Source organism: Lontra canadensis, unplaced genomic scaffold (genome assembly GCF_010015895.1).
Source record: "Lontra canadensis isolate GAN:19392208 unplaced genomic scaffold, GSC_riverotter_1.0 scaffold65, whole genome shotgun sequence".
Lineage (NCBI taxonomy): Eukaryota > Metazoa > Chordata > Mammalia > Carnivora > Mustelidae > Lontra > Lontra canadensis.
The window spans coordinates 452,831-480,312 of NW_022631059.1; the positions used below are offsets into that span (position 1 = coordinate 452,831).

The 27,482-nt window shown below is 64.4% G+C and overlaps 1 protein-coding gene across 1 annotated transcript; it reads right to left on the minus strand.

The window, feature by feature from the left end:
• Positions 1–163: 163 nt before the first annotated feature.
• Positions 164–27,320, minus strand: RTEL1 (regulator of telomere elongation helicase 1). The gene is made up of 36 exons (XM_032878776.1): positions 27,223–27,320; positions 26,721–26,975; positions 25,615–25,810; positions 25,172–25,265; positions 24,470–24,551; positions 24,194–24,254; positions 20,810–20,885; positions 20,055–20,139; positions 17,839–17,904; positions 16,898–17,048; positions 13,909–13,947; positions 13,700–13,778; positions 12,921–13,018; positions 12,293–12,348; positions 9,636–9,710; positions 9,431–9,512; positions 7,258–7,390; positions 7,041–7,154; positions 6,919–6,959; positions 6,681–6,766; positions 6,467–6,544; positions 6,004–6,081; positions 5,448–5,594; positions 5,251–5,366; positions 4,974–5,097; positions 4,737–4,884; positions 4,372–4,532; positions 3,789–3,887; positions 2,329–2,527; positions 2,037–2,177; positions 1,443–1,559; positions 1,068–1,301; positions 820–981; positions 630–737; positions 430–530; positions 164–317 (listed from the first exon to the last, which is right to left on the minus strand). Exons 2-36 carry the CDS (start codon positions 26,820–26,822, stop codon positions 237–239), a joined length of 3,810 nt encoding a protein of 1,269 aa, XP_032734667.1. The 5' UTR covers positions 26,823–26,975; positions 27,223–27,320; the 3' UTR covers positions 164–236.
• Positions 27,321–27,482: the final 162 nt, after the last annotated feature.

A 27,482-nucleotide genomic window follows, 5' to 3' on the forward strand; every position in this document is an offset into this window, starting at 1 on the left:
CATCTGATCAAAAGCAGGTCCGCTGCCCACACACTGGGCCTGCAGAGGAGGCGGGGGCACACAGCCCCCCAGCTTCCTGTCCTGGGCTCGGGACGCTCCACCCACCAGCCCACTGGCCCGGGAGGTGAGCCAACCCGCCCCAGACCCTGGGGGGCTTCAGGGCATCTAGGTGAGCGCAGACCCGGTGGAGAGGCCCATGTCCACAGCGTTGTCCGCCGGCCCCGGGGTCTCCACACTCACTGGGGCTCTGGCCAGAAGACCTGCGTGATGCTCTGCTTCCGGGCGGGGGCGTGACAGGCCGGGCATGTTCTAGAAGCCTGTGGAGACACAGGAGTGCTGCCCAGACGCCGCTGCCCAGCTCGCCCCCCCACACCCCGGGAGACCAGGTTGGGGACAGCTGTCGGAGGTCTGCAGGGCCCCACTGCCAACCTGGAGGAGCTGACGCCAGCAGGCCTGGCAGCGGCAGAAGTCGCAGGAGGGGCACTGGAAGGGGACCGTGTCCTCCGCCCCGCAGCCAGGGCAGGCCAAGCCTGCGGCAAGGGGGCCCCGTGAGCTCGTGTGGCTTGTCCGCCCCACCCCCACCCCCACCCCCGCAGCCAGCATCCCTGGCGGCGCCCCCTGAGACCTACCCCACTCAGACGGGGCGTGCCTGGGGGGGGCGCTGGGGGGCTGGCTGGGCGTGAGGAAGGCGGAAATCTTGCTCTGGGTCGTCCCACGCTTCTCGCACTGAGGGGCGCCTGGGGACAGACGAGCCAGTCTGACGGGCTTCTCTGCAGTTCCGCCTGCCGGGCTGAGCGGGGCTGGGGGACGCTTGGTTACCTGGCTTGGAAGCGCTGTGGGCGAGGTTGGGAGGCACGCTGGGGCTCCCCTCCTGGGGGCCTGGCACCCCAGTACCTGTGCTCGGGGCAGCCAGGCCCATCAGGTCTGCGCACGTCTGCCGGAAACGGTGCTTGTGGTGGGGTCTCAGGAACATGCCAAACCCTGCAGGGGTGGGGGGCTTCGGGATCAGCCCCACCCCCACCCCCTCCCCCACCTCCTCCCGCCAAGCTCCCTCTGCGGCCACTTGCTCTGCAACAGGGGCAAGTCCTCAGGCCTGGACGTTGTGAGTGCGGCCACCACAGCCACCACCTTCTCGAAGTCACTGTCCTGTTTGTACGTGGTCAGTGCCGCCAGGAGCTGGCTGCAGCCTGCGGACCCCAGGGCCTTCCGGACATCTGCCAAGTAGGCGCTCACAGCAGGCTGGCCTTGCTTCTCTGCCCCGGGGGCTCTAGGCTCCTCCTTTGGACGGCTGCTGGGGTCTCCTGGGGAGGAGGTAACAGGTCTTAGACCACGCCAGGGGTCTGGGGGCGCAGAGAGCTCCACGGGCATTCTGGGAACTGCGGCAGAACCAGTATGCCCCCCACGAGGGTCTTCAGTTCTGTTTCTGGTTCAGGGACTGGTACCTGTGGGGGCTGGTCTGGGGACCAGGTGGGGCCTGCCTTGGTTCAGGTGCTGTCCAGGGTCCAGCTGTCCTGCTGCACCCTGAGCCAGGGTCAGCTTGGAGTCACACTCCTTCCCTCCTGAAGGCACACAGACACACAAGGAGCTATCCAGCTGGTCCCCGAGGGTCTGGAGTGCTCCCCCGGGAGAAGGCAGGTCTGTCCAAGGGGAAGACCGAGACCCACAATTGTCCTCAGACCACAGAAGCGGGACCCAGACCAGAGCCAACTGCTGGTAGGGAGCCGGCAGAGACACACCCCAGTGGACACCGAGCCCAGAAAGGAGACCAGTGACTCCCAGACTGGACAGTCCCCTCCTGGGGGCAAAGGGGTCTAAGCCAGGTCCCCATGACACCTGCCCTTGAGAAAGTCCCGGCTCAGGATTCAGCCATTGAATGGTGACAGGAGCTCCCAGGCTCTAGAGGGGCCGTCCCAGCGTGCTTGTGAAGCTCGCGAAGGGCTGGGCCTGGGCTGCACGTACTGGGGCGGGGGGCGGGGGAGACCATCGAGCAGTTGCCCGCCCTGCTCTCGGGGGATGGGTCTGAGGGCCCGGCTCACCGCTGGGGGTCTGCACCGCCGGGGCCCACGGCCTCTGAGGAAGGCTGAGCTCAGGCCGGGAGCTACAGCCGTGGCCTGTCCGCTGGAGGCACAGCTCCTCAAATCGCTGCTTGTGGTGCGGCCGCACAAACTGGTAGAAGCCTGTGGGGAGGGGCGTCTGGGCCTGCGGGCTCCACCGTGCTGAGTGGGGGGGTCTGGGATCGTGGGCCACTCGGCCCCACCTTCTCTAGAGAGCAGGGACCACCGCAGACCCTGCCGCCCCCCCAAAGCTGTGGTGCTGCCCCCAGGGCACCTTGGAGTAGGCTGTGCTTCTTGGGGTCCTCAGCAAGGAGCGGGCTGAGGCAGCCCAGCAAGGCCTCCAGGTCGTCGGAGCCCTTGTAGTCCCGCAGGGCCCTGGTGAAGGTGTGGAAGCCGGCCGGGCTCAGTGCCTGCTTCACGGCCACCATGAACAGCTTGGCTCTGCCTGTCTGCGCACCGGCGGCCGGGCCCTCCTGCGGACACAGGACAGACGGCCCATCAGGCGGGGCTGTGGTGCTTCCCGAGGGGCCGCCGCTAGTGCAGAGTGACTGCTGAGAAGGGTGCCCCAGTTCCGGGGCCCAGCTGGGAGGCCAGGGATTGGGCGGCTTCGGTTGAACACAGCCACGCCCCTCAGGGAGCAGTAGAGGTCACGTGTGGACCTGCCCCCGAAGGCCAAGCCCCCCTGCGCCTACGTGGCAGACAGCCCCGGCTCGGGGTCAGTCAGCTCACAGAAAGGGGTACTTGGGGACTACGGGGGCTTCATACCTCCCTGAGCCTCCTCTGTGCCCTGACGTGGGACCCTCAGCAAGGAAGCCCGGAAAACAGGAAGGAGGGGTCCAGGCCCGATGCCAAGGCTCCTGGCACCCTGCCCACTTCCCGACAGCAGTGCCCCTCCCGGCCCTGCCCAGTTCTTCCCAGAAGCCAAGCAACATGGACAAAGCAAGTGCCCCATGGGGCTTTCCAGAGCTTTCCCGGCTCGGACTAACTCACTGGCCCTGCCGTGCTTTCCTCGGAGGCTGGCCGGGAAGCAGACCCTCCCCACGGCGGGGCATGTCAGCAGCCACACGTGAGCGCTGATGGGGGGGGCTGGCCCGGCTGCCGGCCCCACGCCACACCTGCCTAAGGGCCAGGGCCTGACCTCTGTGCCGGACGCAGGCGTGCCACCCAAAAAGCACTCTCCCGGAAAAGCAACACCAAATGCGAGGCCTGAAGCTGAGCACAAGCGTGTGGGCCTCAAAAGCATGGGGAGCCCCCACAGCTCGGGGACACGCCGTGGCGCCCGGCAACGTGAAGGAGGTCAGACAGGGCAGTGCTACTCGGCTGGGCACAGGCTGCTGCTGAGAGCTCCACGGGGCTCTGAAGTGCTCCCCAGACAAACCGAGTGAGAGACAGACTTGGAGCCTGGGCGGCGGGGCCCTGGCACGGAGCCGCCCAGATGCCGGGAGCAGCAGGAGACCACGCAGCCGGAGCCCAGGGGGCGGAAGGAGGTCCTGGGAGCCGCAGGGACAGGCTCAGCGGGAAGAGAGGAGGATGACAAGAGGCTCGTTTGCACGTTCCAGCCAGAGGCGGGGGCAGTGCGGGCCTTGGGGAGCCAAGGGCACGGGGCCTCACTGTGCCCCGGGAAGGTAGCAAGGAGGCCCCCTGCCACACGCTCCAGGGCCAGTGTGGGCAGCCAGGCAGCCTGTGGCTCCGGCCCCCCACCCCGTCCCACATGCGTGCCACTGGCTCCCGTACCTGGCGGCCACCGACCACCCTGATCTTCCTCCTTCCTGCTCTCTGTTCCTGCGCAGGCCTCTTGGTGCAGGGGACGCACACAGCGGAGAGGTCTTGTGCCTGAGGGTGACACACTGTGGTCCCGGCCACGCCCTCCGAGCCCCCAGAGCCCCCCCAGGACACTGCAGGGGCCCACAGCTGGGGAGAAGGGCCCTCTCCTGAGTCAGCACCACTAGCCCCTCTTTGCAGGTCGCAGGCTCAGGCGCCAGCTGTTACCAGGGACTGGAGGGCGTGGAGGGCAAGGGGGGAGGGCTTCACCTCCTGCTGAGGCTGGGCTCACCCAGGGCCCAGGAGACAGGGAGGGGCAGGGAGCTTCAGCAGCTGTGGGCTGAGCAGCTGTGTCCCCTGACGGCTCAGGGTCCCAGAAAGGGCGGGCCCCTGGTGCGGCAGGAGCCGGACAGCGACCGGCCCACGTCAAGTCCCGAAGAGCCCACAGGGCCGCATAGGGGGAGCCCCAGCTGACAGCCGGGAGCAGGGCAGGTGCGCAGCGTGGCCAGGAGGTGGCAGAGTTGGGGGGGTGTGCCTGTCTCTGGAGCCCCCGCACCTCCTCTTCCCCAGGGGGGGCCTCGTCCGCAGGTCCCCCGGCCAGCTGCTCGCTGCGCTCTAGGGCGGCCAGCAGTCCCACAGGCCTCGGCTGCGCGAGGCCCTGCGCCCGCTCGTACTCCACACACAGGCTGCCCTCGGTGTCCCCCGCGGCTGGCGATCCTGCGCAGGCACGGGCATCAGCAGGAGAGCCGGTGGCAGGGGGCGTGGTTCAAGTCCGGTCCCCCCCGCCGCCAGCAACACTCGGGCTCAGCCAGGCACTCTGGTCATGGGGCCACAAGTGCCACCAGCTGGCTGGAGTGCCACCAGCCCCAGGCCCCCACCCTCCAGGGCCCCCCACCTGCCATGTCACCCAGGCACACACACCTGTGGGTCTCTGCCTCAGGCTGGGGACATGCACGTCCAGACTCTTGGCTTTCCTGGTGGAGAGGGGGCCAGGCGACACGGCCACTGAGACAGCACCTTGTCCCTCATCCAGACTCGGGGCAGCAAGCAGTGGAGCTGGCACAGGCATCTGCACAGTCACGGGGAGGTGAGGGTCCCGCACAGACCCCTCCCCGGGGAGGGCGCGAGCATATGGCCAGCTGGGTGTTAGGGACTCACTGTTTTCTGAGCAGCACGGAAGAACTGGGCCACGTCCCGAATGACGTGGCCAAAACTGTCATACACCTTGACGTGGGGGCGCACCCAGGAAGGCAGCTGGGCTCTGGCATCCGGCTGGGTGAACCTGGCCGGGAGCGGCTGTCAGCTCGGGAGCTCCACCCGCCACCCCACCCCCCAGCCAGGCCCAGACCCAGCCGCGCCAAGGGAAGGACCAGTGCCCTGCGGGTGCTGAGAGGCTGCAGGGCAGGGGTCCTGTGCAGGCTGGGGAGAGCCACACCTGTGGTCACAGAGGAAGATGGCCCCGTAGTCATGGCGATGCCGGATCACCCGCCCGATGGCCTGATTCACAGCCCTGGACGCCTGCTGTCGGTACCACTCGTGCCCCGAGAGGAGCTGTCATGGGTGGGTGGGGGGTTCGGTCACAAGGCCTCCAGTCCCGTCTACCCACCCCCACATAAGCCTGTGGCCCCTCACCTGGCCTCCAGGCCCACCCAGGCTCTTTAACTCGTCTAGGAACTGCATCTTGAGAACAACTCGGGGGTCCATGCGTGGAGGGTACGGCAGGCCCGTGACAATCACACCTCGGCCGTTCATGTCCGCGAAGTCCAGGCCCTCACTGGCCTGGGGGGTAGTAGGCACTCTTTTGCCCCCATCTGCCCATGCCCCGAGCCTCAGAGGCACAGGCACCCGCATGTGGGCAGGGAGAGGGAAGCCTCCCACCCTGGGCCAGGCCCTCCGTGGGATTCACAGCCCCCAGGGCCTCTCACGCTCCCAGAAGCCCCTGCCATCCTTCCCACCTGCAGCCCGAGAGGGGCGCTCACTCCCAACGCCGAGAGCCACTGCTTGGGGACCACTGCCCAGCGAGGGACGAGAGAACTACATCGTCCTGACACATGACTGCTGGACTTGAGGCCCTGGGGAGAGGGTCAGACTGGCCCATCTCACCACGTCGCAGCTCCAGGTCACGCACTGCGAGCTTCCCCCCAACACGGGCCAGCGAGTGTGGGACCCAGACCCTTGGCAGCCTCACCTTCCCCCGGCACACGGCCAGGAAAGAGGCCCCACTGGACCCAGGAGCAGCGACTTGTTTGTAGTAGGCGTCCACCACCTGGACAGAGACTAGTCAGCTCTTTTGTTTGCAGGAGCGAGACCCCAGGTCTCACCCCCTCAGATGAAAGGCTGTCCGGCTGGGAGGTGGGCCAGCAGGGTTCCAGCAGCGTCCTCACGGCACAGGTTCCCAGGCTGACCCAGGGCCTGCTCAGTGTTTCCCAGAAAGCATGGGGGGCCCAGCGCTGGGGGTAAGGGAAGGGGGAGCCTTGCTTCAGTACCGGCCCCTCAGGCACAGGGCCTGCGGTCATCACCCCCAGGCCCAAACTCCCTGAGAGGAGACAGATCAGGTCCATGCGAGCCTAGCGCTCGCCAGAGCTGCTGGTCAGGGACAGTGGGCAGCCCAGGGTAGCCACGAGGGGCCGCGGAGCCCCGATTGCTCAGACCTCGGAGAAGCCACCTTTGCTCCTCGGCTCCACAAACACAGGCTTCAGGGCCTCCAGCTTCCTGGCAAAGTCATGGGCCTGTGAGAAGAGACGGGGAAAGGGACGCCCGTCGCACCTGTCACACCTCAGAGCAGGGCACGTACCCCTGCCCTGCCAGACCCGTGGCTGCTTGGGGCTCCCCTCCCGCCCCAGGACACACAGAAGGGGGACGCACCCTCCAGAACTCCAGGCTCTTCTCCATGACGGGGTAGGAAGGGAAGAAGACCAGGAGCCCGTGGGGGACCACGCGGGCGATGTTGCCTGAAAGGGCCGTGGCTCCGCTCAGCCGGAGGGGTGTTCGCAGAGGCTGCCCATGGTTCCCACAGGGAGAGCAGGCTTGGCAGGGAGCCCCAGGCACCCCGGAATGGGGTAGGAGCCCAAGACAGAGCTCAGGGCTTCCCACGGGCACTCACCTATCGCCTTACCCAGGGAGGACAAGCACACATCTGAAAACCTGCACAAGGCCAAGAGCCCACGGTCACAAGGGGCGAGTGGCCCGCAGCCTGCCCCCCTCCTCATCCACCAGGCCCCCTACCGTCTGTCAAAGGCAGAACTCAGCTGGGCTCCGTCGGGGCCTTTGGGGACAATCCCCACCCAGATCTGCTGTTTGCTGACGACGTGTGGGTTCTCCAGGCAGACGGGGAAAGGGCTGGGAGCAGCAGGGCAGCCCCTGTGAGGTCCTGAGCCCCAGCACCCTCAAGCCGAGGCCGGCCTTGGGACCCCCACCCCACAGGGCCTGGGGAAGCCCTTACATCTGCATCTCCAGAGCCAAGGAGGACACGGGGGCCAGCGTGCCGCTGGTGAGGATGACGGAGCGGACGCCCTGGCGGACCAGCTCTCGCATGCTGTGGCCGGGGCTAAAGCACCAGTAGCTCAGAACCTTCCCTGTGGGATGAGCGGGAGGCTGGGCTGGCCATGCTGGGCCCGGCAGCCCCCACACAGGTCTGAGCAAGGGGGGCCCTGCCTGAGCCTTAAGCCGAGTGCCCCAGGTGTCCTGGGAGTGGAAGCAGATCTAAAGCGGGCACCCAGGGGCAGACACTGGCATCACCTCGAGAAAGGACGGCCAACCCGAACCCAGACTTGCGCAGAGATGGACACGTGGCTGGGGGCACAAAGGACAGGCACGGTGGCCGCCATCACAGGCCACTAACCGAAGGACACGAGAAGAAAGCAGAACCCAACCTCCGCTCGCCAAAGAGGCAGCAGGAGCCCACGTTCGCCCGGAGGCAGGCGCCGGCAGTGGCGTCGTCATCCACATTCACTGGGAGCCCGTCTTACTGGCTTCCAGCTGGTTCTGGAAGCTTAGGGCATCACAAGAGCACGAGCAGAATGACTTCAAACAGGGGCCTAAAGTCCAGGCCAGCTCACGGGGCAGCAGGGACACTTCCAGTAAAGAACAAACCACTTTCTGGGGCCAGAAAAGCCTTTTCCACCTTCGGGTCAGGATCAGCCCTGTGACGGGGAAGGCTGTGGGGGCGGGGAGCCGGCCCTTCTCTGTGCAAGGCCCGGGGACAGCGCCGGCCCTCCCCACACTCACGCACATCCTAGCTTCTCGGTAAGGTCAGTAAGGAACCAACTTCCTAAAAACGTCCAGTCCAGGGAGCGGCTATTTCTGAGAACTTACATGCTCTCTGAGCTGCCCAGAACACGGGACGCCACACCCCACTTGGCCTTGGTACCTACACACCCTGCCCATGTCTACGTTCCATGGAGAGAGAACTCAGATGTAGGGAGAGGCCTCGGGTGCTGGCACGAACCACTTCCTGTGACCTCACAACTAACGAGTGAGGGGTGCACTGGCCTCCCCGGCTCTCACGGAAGCTACTTCCTGCTCTGAGAGGCTGGTGACCCGCCAAGATCACACTGTGAGCCTCCCTGGTTGGCGCTGGCCTTGTCCGTGTTCCCAGCCCTGCTTTTCCAGTGCAAGGGCATGGCTCCAAGAGGGACTGCAGCCGGCAGGTCTGGAAGGGGTGTGTGGGTGGGGCTGGGGGTTAGGCCTGGAACACAAGCAGGCAGGGCTGCACCACCACTGATGAGTGGCCAGGACAGGAGGCACAGCTGACCTTAGGAACCACTGCCCGACATGTATTCTGCAAACCCCACTCAAAACGCCAAGTTGCAGGGCGCCTGGGTGGCTCAGTGGGTTAAGCCTCTGCCTTCAGCTCAGGTCATGATCCCAGGGTCCTGGGATCGAGTCCCGCATGGGGCTCTTTGCTCCGTGGGGAGCCTGCGTCCTCCTCTCTCTCTGCCTGCTGCTCTGCCTACTTGTGATCTCGGTCAGATAAATAAAATCTTTAAAAAAACAAAAACAAAAATCTCCAAGTTGCAATGAATGCTGAACTCTGCCTGGGGTGGCCAGGACGCTCGCCAGGGCTGGAAGCCATGGGGACAGACACCCTGGCCAGGAAAAGACCAGCTACACCAAAAGCCACAGGATGTCTGGCACAGACCCCACCCTCCTGTGTCACAGCAGCCCCAGCTCTAGGACATGCAGAAGCCGGTACGACCAACAACGTGGAGAGAGCATAATGTGGGGCGAGGCCTGACCTCACGGGGGGGCCAAGAGAACCGGCCCCGCGGGAACCTGGGGGGCCATCAGACACGATCGTGGGGCCCGAACCCGCCCCTCCCGGGCCTGCTGGGTGGGATGGCACTCAAGCAGCACACCCGGGGTGACGAGAACGTGCCCAGGCCCCCTGCAGGCAGGCCCCACGTGCGGGGGACTGACCACAGCTCAGCTTGGCAGCCTCCCAGCAGGTGAGTCTGGGCAGGCTCTGGGCCATCGGCCGGCACCGAAGTCTGTCTCCAAGGGCCCTGGCGAGGCATGAGCTGGGAGGTCGCTCGGAGACCCACAGCGAGACCCGCGGCTGCGCTGAGGCGGAGTGGGGAGTGGGTTCCTTCCTCCCGCAACAAGGGGCACCGTACCTTGCTTTCTGGCTGCCGTGGTGTTCCAGGCATCTGACCGCTGAGCCTTCCTCTGGAGCCCGACATCGGGGTGGATGTGTACCTGGAGGAACAGAACGGAAGGCTACCCTGAGACCCAGCCCCGGGATCCCACGTCCTGGGGGCAGCCCCCAGCTGTAGGACTGAGACCCCCACCCAGAGCTCCCCGCCCGGGAGGCAGCCCTACCTTATAGGACTGAGAGACCCCAGGCCCCACCATGGAACCGGGCACGCCCTCAGCAGGGTCTGCAGTGAACACAATCTGGAAAGCGGGTGTGGGGGACAATGTCAGCAGGACACAGCGGAGGCCACCACTCCTGCCAAGTGGCCCCCACACAAAGGAGATGGACGCTCAGGGCGCGGTAACCCCTCCCCCAGCCCTGAGCGGCCCGCACCCTCTTGGTGGGGGCTCACATCTGCCTGTCCTCTCCCCCATCCCTGTAGGCGCCCTCCTTGGCAGCCGGGCCACATGCTCTCATGGGGCGCAGGCCCAGGGCGGCGGGGGGCCAGGGGAAGGACCTAGTTCACCCCAGAAGTAAAAGGATAAAAATGACCCTGAACTCAAGTAACGGGAGCCATGCCCTTGCCCGGGGCAGCGAGCTGAGAACACGCCGCTGCTGGGGACACGCCACCGGGGGAGCAGGCACGGGCGCCGCAGCTGCAGACGCCATCATGCTCTGCTTCGAATCCCCACAGGAGCAGGTGCCAGACTTTCAGAACTAAGAAGAAAGCCAAGTCAGACAGCACCCTCAGTGACCAACAGAAAAATCAGGAGGGGGTGCCCCATCCTGCCTGATGCCCGGGCCGCGACGGGGCCGTGCCAGGCGCCTGAGGACCACTGGCTTCCTGTCGGAGCCGGCTCGGCGGGGGAGCAGGGCCCACGCCATCCTGCAGCGCCAGTCCTGTCCCTCCCACAGCCTCCAGCCCGGGTCGGCCGCAAACGCACGTTCTCAGGCTCCCTTGCGACGCAAATGTGGGGAGACGCGAGGCTTCAGCCTGATAGCCCCTCGCACTTTCACCACAGCCCACTGACCCCCTGAGGTCCCGGGCTGGCCCAGGGCACCCACCTTGCCCCAAAGCCGGCTGTGGGGACGCCCCCCCGCAGGAGGGGACGCGGCAGAGTGAGACGCAGGCCCACAGGCAGTACCAGGTGGCCACAGACACTGAGACACCTGCCAGGCCTGCTGAGAGCAGCTGCCACAGGAAAGGCCTAACGCACGGGGTAAGGGGTGCTCGGCCCCAGCGCACACACAGGCGCTCTGGAGGGGAGGGCCAGGGGCCTGACGGCCAGGAGCTGCAGACGGGGGCCGGGGGGCCTAGAGACCCGACGGTCACAAAGGGCCATGGCTCCAGGCAGCAGCAGTCTGGGGTGCCTGCTGTGCCCTCACAGAAGTGCTGGGAGGACGGCAAGGCAGAGCCTGGCACCTCGGGGACAAGGCCAGCCCTCACATCACACTCGAGGGCACGGTGCCCCGGGGCTCAATCAGCACTGGCAGGGTCTCCGTAGGCTGCGGGACGTATGCCCTGGGCTGCCGGGTCACCCCCTCCCGACAGCCCCTCCCGATCTCCAACATCGGGGCGTACAGACACAGGCGGCTGCCACAAACAAGGCCGTGCCCGGACCCGGGGCCCTCCCGCCCTCTGAGCCCTCACAGAGCAAGGGGCACCCTGGGGGCTGGGGCGCCCCCGGCCAGGCCCCGCAGCACAGGCACAAGTACCCAGCTGGCAGTCACTCACACCACACAGCACGGGGCTTCCAGGATCGTGGTTTCACTGAGGACCTCTGGCCACCAAAAGTCCTCTTCCAAAAGGCCTAGCGAGGCGAGAGAGGGCCCTCAGCCGGCCTGGCAGCCACCCAACCGAGGGAAGCAGAGCCTGGCTCATCCACTTGAACCAAGGAAATGGCTCAGCTGGGCCCGAGGACGGCTGGACACAGGTCAGAACACTGGGGGGCAGGAAGCAGCCATGTCCACAGACCCTGAGGTGTGTCCTGTCCCTACTGGTTGCCTGGCCAGGGAAAGAGACGGTTTGCATGTGGTAGGAGGGGCTCAGCGAGCCCTGGGGGCTGCTCCCCGCCCCAAAGCGGACCCCAGAGGACATGCCGATCACGCCTGCCAACTCTGAACGCCAGGCCCGTGGGCCCCACCTGGGTTCACAGGCATTGCCCAACGCACTCACCCTAAAAGTCTGAATGCGTCTCTGCGTGGGCAGGCCTAGGGACCAGATACGGGGTTGGGCAGACAGAGCCTATGCCCTTTCATTCTCTAACTGGCTCATGCTTCGACTTGCCTCTGAAAAGCTGGTTCAAGAAATAACTTGAGGGAGCGCCTGGGTGGCCTCGTTGGTTAAGTGTCTGCCTTCCGCTCAGATAATGATCTTAGAGTCCCAGGACTGAGCCCTGGATCTGGCTCCCTGCTGAGTGGGGTGTCTGCTTCTCCCTCTGCCCCTCCCCCTGCTCCTTCTCTTATTCTCTCAAATAAATAAATAAAAAATTAAGGAAAAAAAAAGAAATAGAAGAAATAACTTGAGAGAAAGTGAGGGCAGATGGCAGGGTAGCAGACACTGAGCCTATATGAAAACCAGGGGACTCTGCCAGGCCCTCGTCCCACCTGCCCCTGAGCACCTATCCCGGACAGGACTGACCAGAACAGCCAAGCATGGCCTCTCCCCCGGGGCCCAGCGGCGTGCCTTCAGGGCCAGAGGAAACATGCGTCAGGGGCCGTTGATTCAAAGCCTAGGTCTTGCCCCGCCGAGACTGAATCAGTATCAGCTCCAGGATGAGAAAGCACCTCTTCGCTACCGTCAGGAAGAGATGCTGCATCTTTGCCGCGAGGCCGCTCCTACCTGGATGATATCCGAGAGCTTCTGCAGGCCCGCTGTGCTGGTGAACGGCCCCGTACCTGTGGGAGCAGCAGCCGCTGGCCATCCCACACCCCCACCAGGGGAGCCACCAGACCCCCCCAGCTTCAGGACCCGCGAGCAAGCTCAGCCTCAACCCCCTGTGTGTGGGGCGCGCCCTCGGGGGGTCAGTGGGATGAGAAAAAGAGGCTCTGTGGTCAGGCAGGGCTGGCACTGCCAGGCCACCCCAAGGGCTGAAGGACAGCAAGGCTGGTCAGAGATGACAACAAGACCTACTCAGCAGAAAGGGGCCCGCAGTGCAGCCTCAGCCTCAGGGTGGAAACAGGATGGGGGAGGGGGGACGGTGAGGAGAGAGGCTGGTGGGACCCGTGGCCCACTGGCCCACCACGTCCCTCACCGTTCTCCCTTTAAAGGGGTGGACCAGGAAACAGAAAAGCTGGGCTGTGCTTTATAAAACACGCCCGTCCAAGGGCACTGATGCCCGGACATGGCAGTCAGGAAAGGAGCTCCGGGGTGACATTCCCGCCTGGAGCTATGGCAGGCTATGGCCCTAGGACAAGGCCCAGTGTGGGGGCCAACGCAATGGCAGCTGCAGGGCGGGCTGGGGACTCACGTCCTGCCAGGTGCTGGATGATCTGGTCCAGGGAGTCGAGGATGCAGCCTTTGGTCTGAAGCGTTATCTGGGCCTCGGCAAACAGCTCGAAGATGTAGCTGTGGAGGAGAGAGGCTCAGGCAGGGCCCGGGGATAGGCTCAGGAGCTGCTGACAGCCAGAGGCCTTCGAAGCTCCCTTCCCTCAGACACCAGAGCGGAGCCCTCTCCCGGCCAAACCCAGAGGTGAGGGAGGCCTGTGCCCTCGGGAGCCTGCGTGTGGAGGAAAAGGAAAGCCGCCAAGGGCAGCTCTGGGAGGCAGGCAAGTCCTGCCTTCTGGGCCTTGGAGGCGTGGGTGGGGCTGGCGAGGAGCCTGGCTCATCTGTGAAACACGTGGGAGCCCTTCGAGGCTCTGAGCACAGCGCAGCAGACGGGCCTAGGAAGAAGGCAGGCAGCAGAGCTCCAGCACATTCTAGAATATTCCATGCCTCCAGAACCCGAGCCAGGATCAGAGCTACCACCAACCCCAGGACATGATCCCTTGTCTACCTTTGGGAGACACTCCCAGCCGCCCTGTGCCCTGGTCAGAGCCCTCCCAGTCCACGGAGGCTGCAAGGGGTGGCTGGCGGGGTGGGGGTGGGGGGTGGCTGGGCCAGCAGCCACGCCTGCGTACACAGCACCCTGAGACTCCCAAGGCAACCTAGCGCATAGACAGTAGCCACTGAAACCCACCCAGACCTCACAGGCGTGGGGGCGGGGCAGGTGGACCACAAGGAGCGCCTGGCACACCCACTCCCCTTTACCTCCCTGGCTTGGTGACGCCGCTGTGGTTCCCAGGCAGCTCAACGGCATCGATGGCCCCCTCTAGGCGAAGCAAGATCGCTGCGGGGCAAGGTGTCTGTCAGGTGTGCCCTCCCACCCCGAGAGCCCTGACATCAGGTGTGCCCCCCCCCCAAGCTGTGGCATCAGGTGTGCCCCGCCCGGCCAGCTGTGGGGGAGGGGCGGCACTCACTCTTGAGCTTTGCGAGGTCTTGCAGCTCCAGGTGCAGACCTGGGGGAGCAGCAAACACATGGTCACGGGCTACTTCCACCCACTGGGCCCCAAAGAGCAGGAATCAGGCTGGGTTCCTGCCTGTCCCTCCAAGTAGGCGTGGCACAGAGACCACCACAGACAAGCGCACGAGGCTCTGAGATCCCCACAGCCCGAACGGGGGCCAGCAGCAGCACCACAAGCGCAGGGACACGCTGTGGGCACGCTCACGTGTGGGGACACACTCCCTGGCCCGGTTCACCGGAGACCCAGGACAATGGCTGAGCCAGCAACAAACAAGGGTCCCTGTGGCCACATGGTGGGTTCTCGAGAGAACACCTCCCAGGGGCTCCTTGGAGATGTGGCTGATGGCCAGGGTGGGACAGGAAGCGCGGGAGTGAGTGAGCAGCATCCCGACCCCCCTCAGCGCCTGGTGGGGCCATGGGAACGGCTGAAGAAGGGACCCCTGAGTTCAGCGATGACGAGGCTTACGGTGGACGGACACCATCGTCTGTGTTTAAACACAAGTACACCAGTGACATTAAGAACTACTCTCCTCCTGAGGTGAACAAGGGATAGACCACAAGTCAGGAGTAAATTCAAACTCCCAAACCAGAAAACCGGAAAAATGTCCGGCCTCCACCCAGCCTTTCCTGTAATAACGGTGCCACAAAGCAACAGCTGTGGCAAAGAGCGTCTTTATAAAACTGTCCCTCCCAGTAAACGGCGTGACACAGTTGGCGCATCACCATCTTGCCTTCCCCCCAGCACGGAGCATGACGACATTCCCACAGACACGCCAAGAACCAGACCCAGCACGCCTCCCAACGGGAAGACACGCCACCCCTCGGCCTGGCCTGTGACGAGAGGCCTCAGGAGAAGCCACGCCGTCCTCGATCTTCCGCCACGGGGGCCCATTGGCGTGGCCCTGCCGCCCGCCAGCGGTGCAGGTCCGTCTCCCGGGCCCGCCTCGTGCCTCCGCACATGCTGACCACTGGGACGTCTACTCTGAAGAAGCGTCTCTTCCCGGCTTTTGCCTGTTTCCGACCAGGTTGTCTTCTCCTCGAGTGGTAAGAGCTTCTGAATATATTTTGGACACAAAATCCCTCATCAGACCCATGACCCACCAGAAATCCCTGCCGTAGCAGGGTGTGAAAACGTGCTGTCCGTGTGCTCTCCTCCCAAATCCCAGAGCCACCCCCCACCCCAGCACACCCAGGAGAAAAGCAGACACCTCCCAACTAAGGCACATTCCACAGAAGGCTTCACCGAGCCTCCCCCAACTGTGGAGGTCATCAAGAACAGGCGAGGTGCGAGAAACTCAGACCAGCACGGACTGCGGAGGGTGGCTAGCGCCCTGGGGTTTCCTGGGACAGAACAAGGGCTTTACACCCGTTAGGACCACCACTTCCAAGCCAAAATACACATTCCTCAAACAACTGGAAAAAACGTTCCATTTCACTTCTGAGAGAAGAGCACATCAAAACCGCACCGAGAGCCGTTTCCATCTGGGAGGCTGGCACATGTGCAAAGGCCCAGGTCGCACCCTGCTGGCCAGGCCCCCCAGCCACCACACAGGTTCAGCAGCACAGCGGCACGCTTCCCGGCTGCCCCCAGCCCCGAGTACCGGAATGGACCCGGGATTGCGTCCTCCCCAGGTCACTCGGAGAGCCCTGCTGGTAATCATGGAATGCTGGAAACAACCCAGAGTCCCACAGACGGAGCCAGGACCCCCGCTGCAGGGAGGTGGCAGCTGAGGAGAGGGGAGCTTCTGCATGGGGGGGTGCTCTGCAGGACGCACAGGGTATGAACACAGCCAAGTACAAGTGCGCGTACAAGGGACAGCAGGGCTCCGTGTGCAGCAGAGAGGAGTAAACTAAATGTGCTCGTGTCTGCTCTTCTGGGGGGAAACAGAGCCCAGCAAGGACAAACCAGAACCTAGCAAGACGCTTCCCTCAGGTATCTCGACTTCCAGAACCACGGTCACGTGTCAGACACCCAAGGGCAACCCAATTAATAAAGTCAACAAGAAGCAGCACGGAGTAAGAAATGACCCTAAAATGACCACACAGGTGCAACAGGGCGGGGGGCGGGGAGGGACGCGGGGACAACCAAGGACACCGCGGCATCGTCTTCTGACCAGCACTCAGACTCAGGCCAAGAAAGCACCAACACGCAGCTCCGGGAAGCAAGCTTTCCTTCCTCACGGTGGGCATCTGCTCTCTGGAAAACTGCGGAACCTTCCAGGACCGAACAGACAAATGAGAGGCACAGGAAGGACGGAGACACTGATGAGGCTGGGGAGGGAGTGAGAGTGAGACGCGTGGCTCTGGACAGCGCGAGAGCGAGCGCGGGAGCGAGCGGGGAGCTGTGATGCCGCTCCGGCCGGCCCCTCCCAGGGTGCAGCGAGCAGCCGGGCCGGGCTTCAGAAATGAGAGGCATCTGGACGTGAAACCCATCACTTTGCAAACGTTACAGCATCAGTCACTCAGGGAGGAACTGCTCGTGGGTGCCACAGGCTGCGCAGGAGTCACAAATGGAAGAAGTAACTTCACAACAGAAAAATCTGGTAGTCACCACTTCACGGGGTGATCGAAGTGGGCATCAATGCAGGGGCCACGTCCACACTGAGCGGGGAGCCCGACGCGGGGTGGCTCAGTGAGCTCGGCAGCTGCCTTCAGCTCCGGCCGTGCTGCCGGGATGCCGAAGGCAGCTGCCGAAGTGGCTGAGCCACCCAGGTGCCCCCACTTTTCTTTTGTGTACAGTCTACCCCGCCTGGGGAGTACAGAAAGGTCTTTAGGAAACGCTGGATTGGCTGGGTGGCACCTACTTCCTGGTCTGTGAGGCCCCAAGAAAACTCTGAAAGAAGTCCAAACGATGACCTGAAGGGCGGGCCCTGGGAAGACTCAGGCCTCCAGGACCCCCGAGAGCACCTTGCAGCCCGTCCCTCCGTTCCCACCTATAAGCTCACCTGGGTTGGCAGCTGCGCTGAACTCCACGTGGAGCCCGCCCTGCTGGGCTGCCTTGGTCTGCTCCTCCAGAACCTGGTCTAGGACATCCAGTCCTGAAGCCAAATCATGCGGGGTCAGGTCAAAGGACGCCGTCTCCTCGCACATCTTCTCCTGGGAGTCCAAGCACATCCATTAGGCTATGGCCAAACGGGGGCAGGGACTCGGGGACCCAGGAAGCCAAGGTGGGGTAGGGGTGCAGGCTACTGGAAGCCCCATCCCAAGGTCCCTAAGGCCAGGTCACACACTGGTCCAAAGACAGCCAAACCACCATACCAATGTTTGAAATTTCATAACTGGAAAATTTCCATTTAGAAGAGAAATTTCTCGGGGCGCCTGGCTGGGTCCGTCAGAAAAGCACACAACTCTTGATCTTGGGGTCATGAGTCTGAGCCCCAACCTGGCTGTAGAGATTACTAGAAAAAATAAACTTTAAAAAAATATAGAGATTTCTGGCTTTTCTCAGAAGTCAGACATGGCCCACTAGACCCATGGTCCCATCTTCCATGATAACAAGTGCCTGGAACCAAGTGGAGGCCTGAGGGCGGCTGCTGCTGTCCCGGGACAGTAGGCTCCAGAGCACACAAGTGGCCTTCCTCCCCTGTCCTGCTCAAGAGCAGCCGTTCCCGGAAACACAGGGCCCTGAGCAGAGACCACAGCAATGTGATGGAAGGGCAGAGGTAACAGGGAGGGACCGGCTGTGGTCACCAGTGGGCAAGCATCAGGTTAGGTGGCCACCAAGGGACAAAAAGAACGAGACCAAGCAGGGGCTGTGAGTTTTGGATAGAAACGGGCCACAGGGCTGGCCAGCATATCCTGCCCAGGCCTTGGAGAGAAAGGTCTGCACTGCTCTCTGCAGGGACGTGGGGGGTGGGGGCGGCAGAAAGGCCACCTGGGCACTCACCACATTGTGAGCTTCGTCAAAAATCACAACCGTCCCCTTCAGGTCAATGCTGTGGGCTCGGCGACTCTGCAGCAAGAGGGGAAGGATGCGGGGCTGGGGCCGAGAGGCTCAAGGCCGGCAGGGGACGCTCCCTCAGGCCACGCCCACCTGATCTCCCACCCGCTGAGCTGGACGTCAGGTGTCCCTTCTGGTGACTCGCAGCACGAGGGATCGGGCGTGGGACGCCGCACCATGCAGCCACACAGCCACGGGATGGAGGAGGCCCAAGCAGGGCTTGGGCTGGTGCTGACTTGGGGCGGACCTGGGTGGGGTCAACGCCAGTATTTCTTTACTTCAGGGCTTTTGAGGTCCAATACTCATAAAAATAAAGTGTCCGTTTTAAGTGTGCAGTTGGGTCTTGACAAACGCGAGCACTGCGACGTCAGCACGCGGGAGAGTAGACCTGCCCCCCTCCCCTACCCGAGGGCTCTGACCGTCCTTGTGAGCGGGGATCAGGTCTGCCTTTCCTGGGCTGTCCTGGAAACAGAGTCAGGCAGCAGGGCTCGTCTAACGGCCCGTGGGCAGTGTGTTCTGAGACCCACGTGTGTCGCTGATGTGTGGCCACAGCTCAGCCCTCCTCACGGCTCGTGGCGCTGTTTTGGGGACGCCTGCTGCTGATGGACGGGCTGTTCCTGGTGTGGACCACAGATGGCGAGGCTCTGGCCCTGGCTGCTCCCCTCAGGTGCGCTGCCAGAGCGGCACCCCACCTCACACCGCGAGCGGAGGAGCCCAGCACGGCCCTGCGTCCTCGGGGGACGCTGGTCACCGGCCTCCTTCCGGACACTCTGCTGGGAGCACGTGGCCATCCCCCTATGGTTTTAACCTGCACTTTCTCCAGACCAGCAGTGCCGCACTCTCTGTGCAGAGGCTGACTTGGCCGCCCAGCTCCTTCCTCTGGGATGGCTAGTGAGGGACAGAGACGCCGCCCAGAGTCGGGCGCGGTCCACAGTACCATGCAAACTCTCCCTTTGTGACTTGCTGCCGTTTTCTTAATTTTCCTCTTAGAGGTCAGGGCTTTCCATCGTGGCGGACTCCAACGTGGAGTTCTCCGTGGCCGGCGCGGTGGGTGTGAGCGAGAGCCGGGCCCGCCTGCCCGCTCCGGCCGGCGGAGGTCTGCACGCCCGGCTCTTCCATCCGAGGCGTGCAGGGTCAAGGAACTGCGGAAATTCATTCTCGTCCAAACAGACATCCGGCTCCAATGCCAACTTTTAGAGAAAAAAGTCCCAAACCTTTCCTTTTCCCGCTGAAACACCTAAGCAAGCTTGCTGAAAACCAACTGCCACCCGTGCGGGCATGTCTCGGTGGCACTGCCGTGCGAACCTGGCCAGCAGCTTGGTCTGTGCACTGCAGCACGTCCTGGAGCCCCCACCTCTGGCCTCCATCATGGCTGCCTCGCCCCCTTCCACCTTCTGCCATTCCAGGTCAGCCAGATAATCGCTTTGTCAGGCCCAGGGCACCATGCTGGGGTGGGGCTGGCCGGGCACCAGTGCGCCCCACGCTCTGCGCAGGGTCTGGACCGCTTTAGAGCCGCCCGCACCCGTGCCACGCTCTGCTTCCCCTGCTCTCTCCATGGGCCCTGAAGGCTGCCCTTCCTCGGAGACATCTCCGCCCTATGGCACCGACCCCAGCCCCCGTGCTCTGCTCCTCTCCCCTCCCGCCGCTGAGCACCAGCACCACTCGCACTGGCTAACTGCCCGCACCACGGTCGTGCTGGACCAGTAAGGCCCCGGGCGGTGAGTCGTCCACCCTGTTGTGGCAACACGAAGGCCAAGCATTCAAGCAAGGGGGTGTGCGAGGATGGGTGGACACGTGCATCTCAAGAGACGGCTGCAAGGGAGGCCGGGACCACACGCTCAGGGCTGCCTCACCGGGCCCACCTGGGAAGAGACAAGCCAAGCCGCCGGGACAAGGCCAGGGACTGGCCTCGGATGCAGCCACTGGGCTGCCTCACTCCATCAGCCTGCCCGCTCCCAGAGAGCTTGGAATGGCAGACCCACGGCCCCACGCTGGCGACAGCTGTCCCCAGACCAGGGAGGGAGGCGGAGGCCTCGCACACACGCCTGCAGCTCTGCAGGTCTCTCTCAGACACTGAACCCACGGAGGCTCTGGCAGTCCCACACGAGCCCAGGGACGCCACCCGATACCAGCAACCATGAGCCGCAGGCCCAAGACCTCACCTTCGCGTCCAACAAGTAGTTGTAAGGCATGAAGATGACGTCGGCTTGCTGCTTCAGGGTCCGAGAAAGGTAGTACGGGCACAAGCTGTGGAGGGGAGGGAGGCACATGTTGGAGCCACGAGGGAGGTCCAGGCCCTCGGAGGGGCTCCCGCTGGGCGGTGGCCAGGCTGCACGCCGTGCCCTCTGACAGGCAAGAGCAAGGAGCCCGGTGCTGCACGGGGCTCAGACGGGAGCCGGGGCCTGGGGACTGCAGGGGGCTCACTGCGTTACGGTTCACACCACCAGTTTTCAACCACGGCAGCGAATCACCTATTAGAAGATCAACATAAACAAAAAACCCCAATCCTATTCCTGGGTAGAGAACATGGCAATCAGAAAGAAAACGCCCTGTCCTGTCTTAGCACAACCCGAAGCCCTGAAGCCGCAAGAGATCGACACAAAATCGGAAAAGCACGTGGGTTCTATGGAAACCAGGCGAGTGGAGGAGGCCGGCACCGTGCCCGCTGGCCGCTGGAAGCCGAAGCAAGTCCATCAGGAAGCCAGGGCTGCCCGGCAGGGCTGTGGTCACCTTAGCAGCAGGGACCGCTTCCCTGCTGCCCCAGCATTCAAAACCACTCTTTTCACACCAAACAACCATTAAGGTTACGATTAGTCAAGGGAGCAAAGCAAAGAAAGTGGCGTGCCCGGCTTCGTCATGGCAGAACCTGTTCTAGAAGGACAGACGGGCGGCTGCTGTCAGGCCGCAGGGGTCTTACCTATGCTTATTCCCACTTCTGACCAGGTCCTCGATGTCCAGGATGGTGGTAGCTAGCTCCTGCTCCAGGCTCTTCTCTGAGGACACAGGCAAGAACAAAGACACGTCCTCAGGCCCAATGAGTCCCGCAGACCCCAGAGGAACACCCAGGCAGTGACCCTCCCTTCGGGCAGGACTAGGGCACCCAACCACCTAGGGACTCACCAGAGAATTCCTGCTCTGAGAGTCTGAGTGACCTTGGAAGGGCCCCAGACCTGAAGTAACCCTCCAGGGGCCCAGCTCTCTGCCTCGAGAGGGAGCTGCTGGCCTGAGACCGAGCAGTAACAGGACAGGGGACCCCGGGGGACAAAGGCGGGTACACAGCCCCTCAGCCTGTCTCTAGATGCCCTCAAGGCTGTGCCTGGAAGCATCTGTCCTATAATTAGGCTTCGGTCTGGCCGGAATTAGCTTTCTCTCTTCGCTTCCCCCCAGAGGTCAACAGTGCAGGGACACAGATCTGAGGCACGCCTGAGGGAGGTGGGAGGCCCCGAAGCAGAACCCACTCCATGCCTGACAGACCCGATGGCCGCCCAAGAGAAGCACGACTCCCTGCCGGCTGCGCAGGTGGCCTGGGCCAGAAAGCAGCTAAGAAGGGGCCCCAGGAACCCCCTGAAGAGCCGCCTTCACCCAGCCCCTCAGGAGCCCACATCCAGGCTGGGAGGCCCAGGGCTCTCCTCAAACACGCAGCCCAGAGGACAGGGCAGCCTCCTGTGGAAACCGGCTCCTGGCTCTTGGCCCCACTGTGGCAGGTACTGGGCCCTTCACTTCAGAGGCCAGAACACACCTTGGCGGTGACCTTGGTGGTGACCGAACCCCAAATGCCCCCTCGGGTCAGCAGGGAGAGAAGGGCTGTGCGCCCAACAGCACAGCAGCAACAGAGCAGCCATCCTCGGGCTCTGCCGCAGGACAGCCTTGAAGGGAGGCGGGCAACAGGAAGGGGGCGGCGGCTCAAGAGGAGGCGGTGAAGGGGCTGCAGCCAGGGCTGACCCCAGTACACAGATGCTGTAGGCAGCGAGCGAGGCCCTTTGCCTGCTCCCCCAGACAGCAGCCAAGCAGGACGCTAGCTCTGCACCTTTCTCCTTCCTCCCACATGTTCCTCTCCTCCTCTCAGACCCTTCCGGAGTCTGCTCACTCCCCCAAGGGCTGGGCAGCTGCTGGCGATGCCACCGCACACCCCACGGCAGGGGCAGAGGCGGCTAAGATGCAGCAGAGGCGCGCGGACCTCCGACAGCGCGCGGCGGGGCGCAAGCAGAGCAGGGAGGCTGGGGACCAGGGCCGGACCAATGAAGCCTGGAGCCAGCTGCGGCAGCTCCCCCGCTTTGCCATGCACCGGGCACAGCAGGGGGAGGGTCTGCAGCCCAGGAGACCAGCACACACCTGCTCCCGCACTGTCTCCACTGCGGGCCGGAAGTGCCCCTCAGTTCCCGCCCCTCCTCTCGACTCCTGACCCTCCCCCCACCCCTTCCATCACCCACCAGATAAGGTAAGAGATACTGCAGGTGAAGACCGTACAGGCGACAATAGCCCAAGAGTGGGGCGGTGCCGGGGTGGGGCGGTGCGGGGGTGGGGCGGGGCGGGGGGGGGGGGGGGGGGGGGGGGGGGGGGGGGGGGGGGGGGGGGGGGCGGTGCGGTGCTGCAGATGAGGGCTGGAGGGCTTAGAGCAGAGCTGCAGAGAGCTGTGGAAAGGGGATGGAGCAGTTCCCACCAAGTGTTGCTCAAAGGCTCCGGGAAGGGGGGATAGGGTACCTGCAACCCACCCCTTTGTCAAGAATGTGGACAGAGGCAGCCACAATGGGGCAAAAAGACAGGACTCCACTGAGCACCACAGGCGCAACCCGAAGGCCTACACGACAGCGGGACCAGGCTGGGAAAGCAGGGGACAGAAGGAAGACAAAGCAAGGGGGAAAACGCCTTGGAGCCATCCTCACACCCACAGGCCTCACACAAACAGAGCAAAGCAGAGCAACTCAGCCAGCAGCCTCCCGGAGCAGGGCACGAGCCACCACCAGGCCACAGCGGTTGGCAGCTGCCCTCGTGCAGGGTCACTGTGGGCCAGGCCGGCCCCCGGTGCTTCCCATGTACTCGTCACTGCTGTGCCGAGGGTTCCCGGTGCCACCAGACCAAACCACACAGCTAGCAAGAAGGCGGTGAGCAGTGAGCTCCAGGGACAGGGCACAGGATGCCTATTGCTGGGAGGTTAGAGTCCCAGCTTACTGGGAGCAGACATGACCTTGGCATGCCGGGCACCCCAGACCCCAACATTAGGGCCCTGTGAGTGCCCTAGGGCCTCTGTCACTCCTGTGCCACGATCTGAGTCCCAGCCCTGAGGCAAGGAAGAGGGAACCCCGACCCCACCAAAGCACAAGCCTGAGCCATTGAGCCACGGCTGTGCTAGGAGGCGGAGAGCCCATAGCCCAGAGAAGTGCCCCAACGGGGCTTCTGGCTCCAGCGGACCTTCAGATGCGGGGGCAGCCGCGCGATGGAAAAGCAAGACCCGACAGACATGGAGGCAAGGGGGGCCAGTCCTCCACTCTGGGCCGAAGGAAGGTGCGCAGCAGGAATCAAGGGCCATGGGCACTGGTGGCCACACACATCAAGCTACGCCAGGGCCAGCTGTCGTCACAACCCCGGGCCAGTCACCTCAGCCACCTCCAGGAGAGGCTGTCCTCCCACAGTACCAAAGGCTGGCGGACTGCCCGGACTCAGGAAGAGCCACACCCATGCTGTGCCCTGTCGCACCCCAAAGACACACGGCAAATCAGTAAAGGGAAAAGCCTGTGGAGGGGTCCAGGAGACCAGGCACAGCTTCCAGAACCCCTCCCGGCCATCTGCCCCAGAAAGAGCTGAGACCACGTGTGAAATGCTGTCTCCTGGGAAGCTCGCCAGACACCCAGCGCCCAGGGCGTTTGCTGGGGCCGGTCATATGGGTAACCCTGGCTGGCGGGCGCCCAGATTCCAGACTCCCGGCGGGGAGGAGCTGCTCAGCACCAACCCCGCTGTTGGCACAGACAGTTTAGGCCCGGAGAGCCCCACCTCTCAGGATGGAGAACCCCCGAAATCCACGCTCCCAGACAGCAGCGAGGCTGGCCTGGCCAGGAGGCCCCTCTGAGACGGCAGCCTTCCCCGCCCTGGCCTTTCTGTACACGATCCAGCACAGGTCCACGGTCCGGAGACGGTGCCCAGCACCACCCCACCTCACCCCCTCACCTCGCTGAACCAATGGGGCCAGTCTGGAGCCCCAAAGCGGAGAGCCAGTGAGCCACAAGGCCTAGGAGGCAGCACACGCTCCAAGCCCTCCTGGCTATATGCAGACCAACCGGCAGGAGTGGCTTCCCCGGACCCTTACCTTCCGTGTTGTTGTAGAAATGACAGGAATGACTTGCTACCTTCTTCCGGCACAAGTGAATCTGCGACACAAAGGAAGCAGCCCCAGCTAGCACAGTGGCCGAGGAAGGGCAGAGTGCTGGGCCAGCCACGGGACAGGCCGCCGGCAGTGCTGCTCGGCATGCGGCGACTGTGCCCTGCTCCGGCCCCCACCAGCTCTTCACCGGGCCCTCCCCAGGGCGCAGAGGCAAGGGCTCCGAAAGAACCAGAGAGAACAGCGCGCGCCCCAGAAACCCACCTGCACGTGGCTGCTGTCCTGCTTCTTCACCTCGGGGTGGATGCACAGCTGTTCCCGGGAGCCCAGCACGCATACCCTCGGCCTGGCAGAAGACAGAGGATGGGGTCCGAGGACCAGGGAGCAAGAGCCCCGGTGCCATCTAGCAGCATGAACGTGGGCGTGTGGGATCCACGGGGAGTGCGGGGAGACAGGGTCACACCTGCACCAGGTAGCCAGAGGGAGGGGCCGTGGCCACAGCGGGCCCCAGGCTTGGGAGGCGCTTTCTCCACTGCATGGCCCGGACTGAGCAAGGAGACGGGGTGCGGGAAACGGGCAGACGGGAGGAGACCCCGCTGACTCCGTGCCCCCCGTACAGGAGGCTGGCACAGGACCCCAGGACTCCTACAGCTCTGCAGGGCTCCAGGACGAGGCAGCGCCTCCTTTCCCCTCACATGCCCGCCACGTGGACCCACACCCACAGGTGACACCACATCGCCTTCCAGGGGCTCGGGGCGCTAAGCCGAGGTCGGCGCAGTGGGGAGGGCTTTCTCCGCAGCGCGGGCGGCACAGACAGCCTGACCTCACGCGGTGCGGCGGGCTGCGGCCGAGCGCAAGGGGCTCTGCGGGCCAGAGGGGGCTCCAGGCAGAACGCCACCATCAAACCAGCTCGTCAAGGCCAACCCCCCGTAAGTCAGAGGCAGGGGCGAGCTGCGCCTGACCCACCGGTAGGACGTGTTCCGAAGCTCGCCGACAGCCTGAGTGAGCTGCGAGTGGGTCCTGGAAGCGTAAACGATCTTCGGGATGTCCGCGTAGCAAGCTGCCCAGACGTAAGAAAGCAGCGCGGGTCACGGCACCACGGGACGACACTCTGGTGTGCCGTGGACCCGGGGGCGCTGGGCTCACTCAGCCCGGTCCGGGGAGCGAGCTCAGGGGCTTTCTGCGGAGTTCTAGTTTGGCCACAGGGCTCTGCCCCCAGGCGCACTGCCCCCGCTGAGGTAGAATGTCGCGGCTACGACGCCCCTCGCGGAGCTCTGCACCAGAGCCTCCCCAGCCCTCTCTGTTCCTTTGCTGCCTCAGGGGAGACCCAGGGGGAGACCCAGGGGGAGACCCAGGGGGGCTGAAGGGAGACCCAGGAGGAGACCCAGGGGGGCTGAAGGGAGCCTCACCGGGGGTGTCTCCCTCTGAAGTGGCAGCCCCCCAGGACGACAGGGTGTGATCGAGGAAGAGCTCCCCGGGCGCTCTCTCAGCAATCCTGCGGGCTGAGACGGCGTCGCGGAGGTGCTCCCGCCAGGCCAGCGTGCTGCAGAGCAGGCACAGCGTCTTCCCCGTGCCGGTGGGGCTCTCCAGGATGCCATTGACTCTCTGAATGGGGTCAGCAACGAGGTCACGGGGAAGCAGGGAGAAGCACTGCAGACTGTGCGGCCCGCCGAGACCAGGCCACGGGACAGCTCTGCTCAGGCGGAGCCCACCCGACGCGGCACAAGGCCTGCGGAAGGGCCGGCGCCGTGACACGCTTCCACGCTCACCCGAAAGCCAGCGGCTACGGGCTGATTCCGCACCGGTTAGCGGACGACTGCCAACACGGTGTTGTTCTGTGATTCGGTCGCAAAGTTCCACCGCGAGGAACCTGACGACCTACGTGCACCCCAGGCGGGAGCCTGAGCAGCAAGCCTGGGGAGACACAGGGGCGGACCGGCCAGACTGTGCTGCCGGCTCCCAGGAACGGGCACCGGGCTCCTCCCCGCAGGAGTCCAGTCTGTGCACACACAGCAGCCGGGAGCCCCGATGCAGAGTCAGCCCCCGGGCGCGGGAGCTCCACCGGGGCACAACACGACACGCTGAGGAAGCCACGGAGAGCTACCAGCACTCCTTCTGCCTTCCGGCACATTCCTGAGCTTTACAGACCTCCCAAAATGAGGAGCAGGCACGGGCCAGCCCTCCACGTGCAAACACTACTCCGCCCTCAAACGGCTGGCTGCCCCCCACACTCGGCCTCGGCTCAAACGCCACCTCCTCAGAGAGACCCTCAAGGTGCTCCCAGGCCTACAGCCCCCAACTCTTCTTCAGCCAAGAGCTGTTCGACTTGTCCGTCATCTCTCCTAGAACACCGGTGCCATTTGTGACCAGTCCTGTGTCCGGAAGGAGGCCTGTGACCCCACCGGGCTCAGCGGGAGTGAGCGGAAGGCGGACGGTCGACCCGTGAGGACGTCGCGGAAGCTCTGCCCGCGCAGACCCACTCCCAGGGCACCAACGCGGCCGTCCGCAGCCGTACCTTCTGCAGACACTCCAGGACCTTGCTCATGTACTCCTCCTGGCACTTGTACGGCTGGAAAGGGAAATCCACGGTCACACCCCTCAGGGCTATCTTGGGCATGCTGGCCTGTTCGCAGGAGGGCACAGAGGCTGCTGGCACACGGGCTGTGCGAGTGGGAGACAAAATCTCCTCCGAACACCTGGGAGTCTCGGCCACTGCAGGTAAGTGACGCCAGCCCACGGCGCTGCGACATGCCACTGTCCCCAGGAAGCCCTATGGCACAGAGATGGGGACAAGCCTGTGGGCAGCCTTTCCCGAGTACCAGGCCACGCCACCAGTCAGGCAGTCCCGCCGCGTAGGAGGTCGGAGAGCAAACCTGTGACACCCTAACATGGGGAGTGTGAGGACAGGAAGAACCTACGGGTGGGCCCTGCCTTGCTCTACGGCCCCAAGCGGCTCCTTCCTGCTCGAGGGGAGGCGTGCACAGCCCCACGCGCTCTGCGGGCAGCAATTCGCTTACCTGCACCAGAGCTTCGACAGGTCAGATCCCCGGCCTGGCGCGCCCTGGGCACCGGGGCCAGCGGACAGTTCACCCGAACACTGACGGCCCCTCCACCCCGCTCGGCCTGGACCCCCGTCCCACGCTCGGTCGGGACGCCGTCCCGCCGGGATACCCGGACCCCCCGGATCCCTGCCCCTCTGGGAGTCCCCCCCGCCCCCGCGCCGGGACCGCCGCCCGGAGAACCGCTCCGCGGAGCGCGGGGCCCGACCCACGGGCAC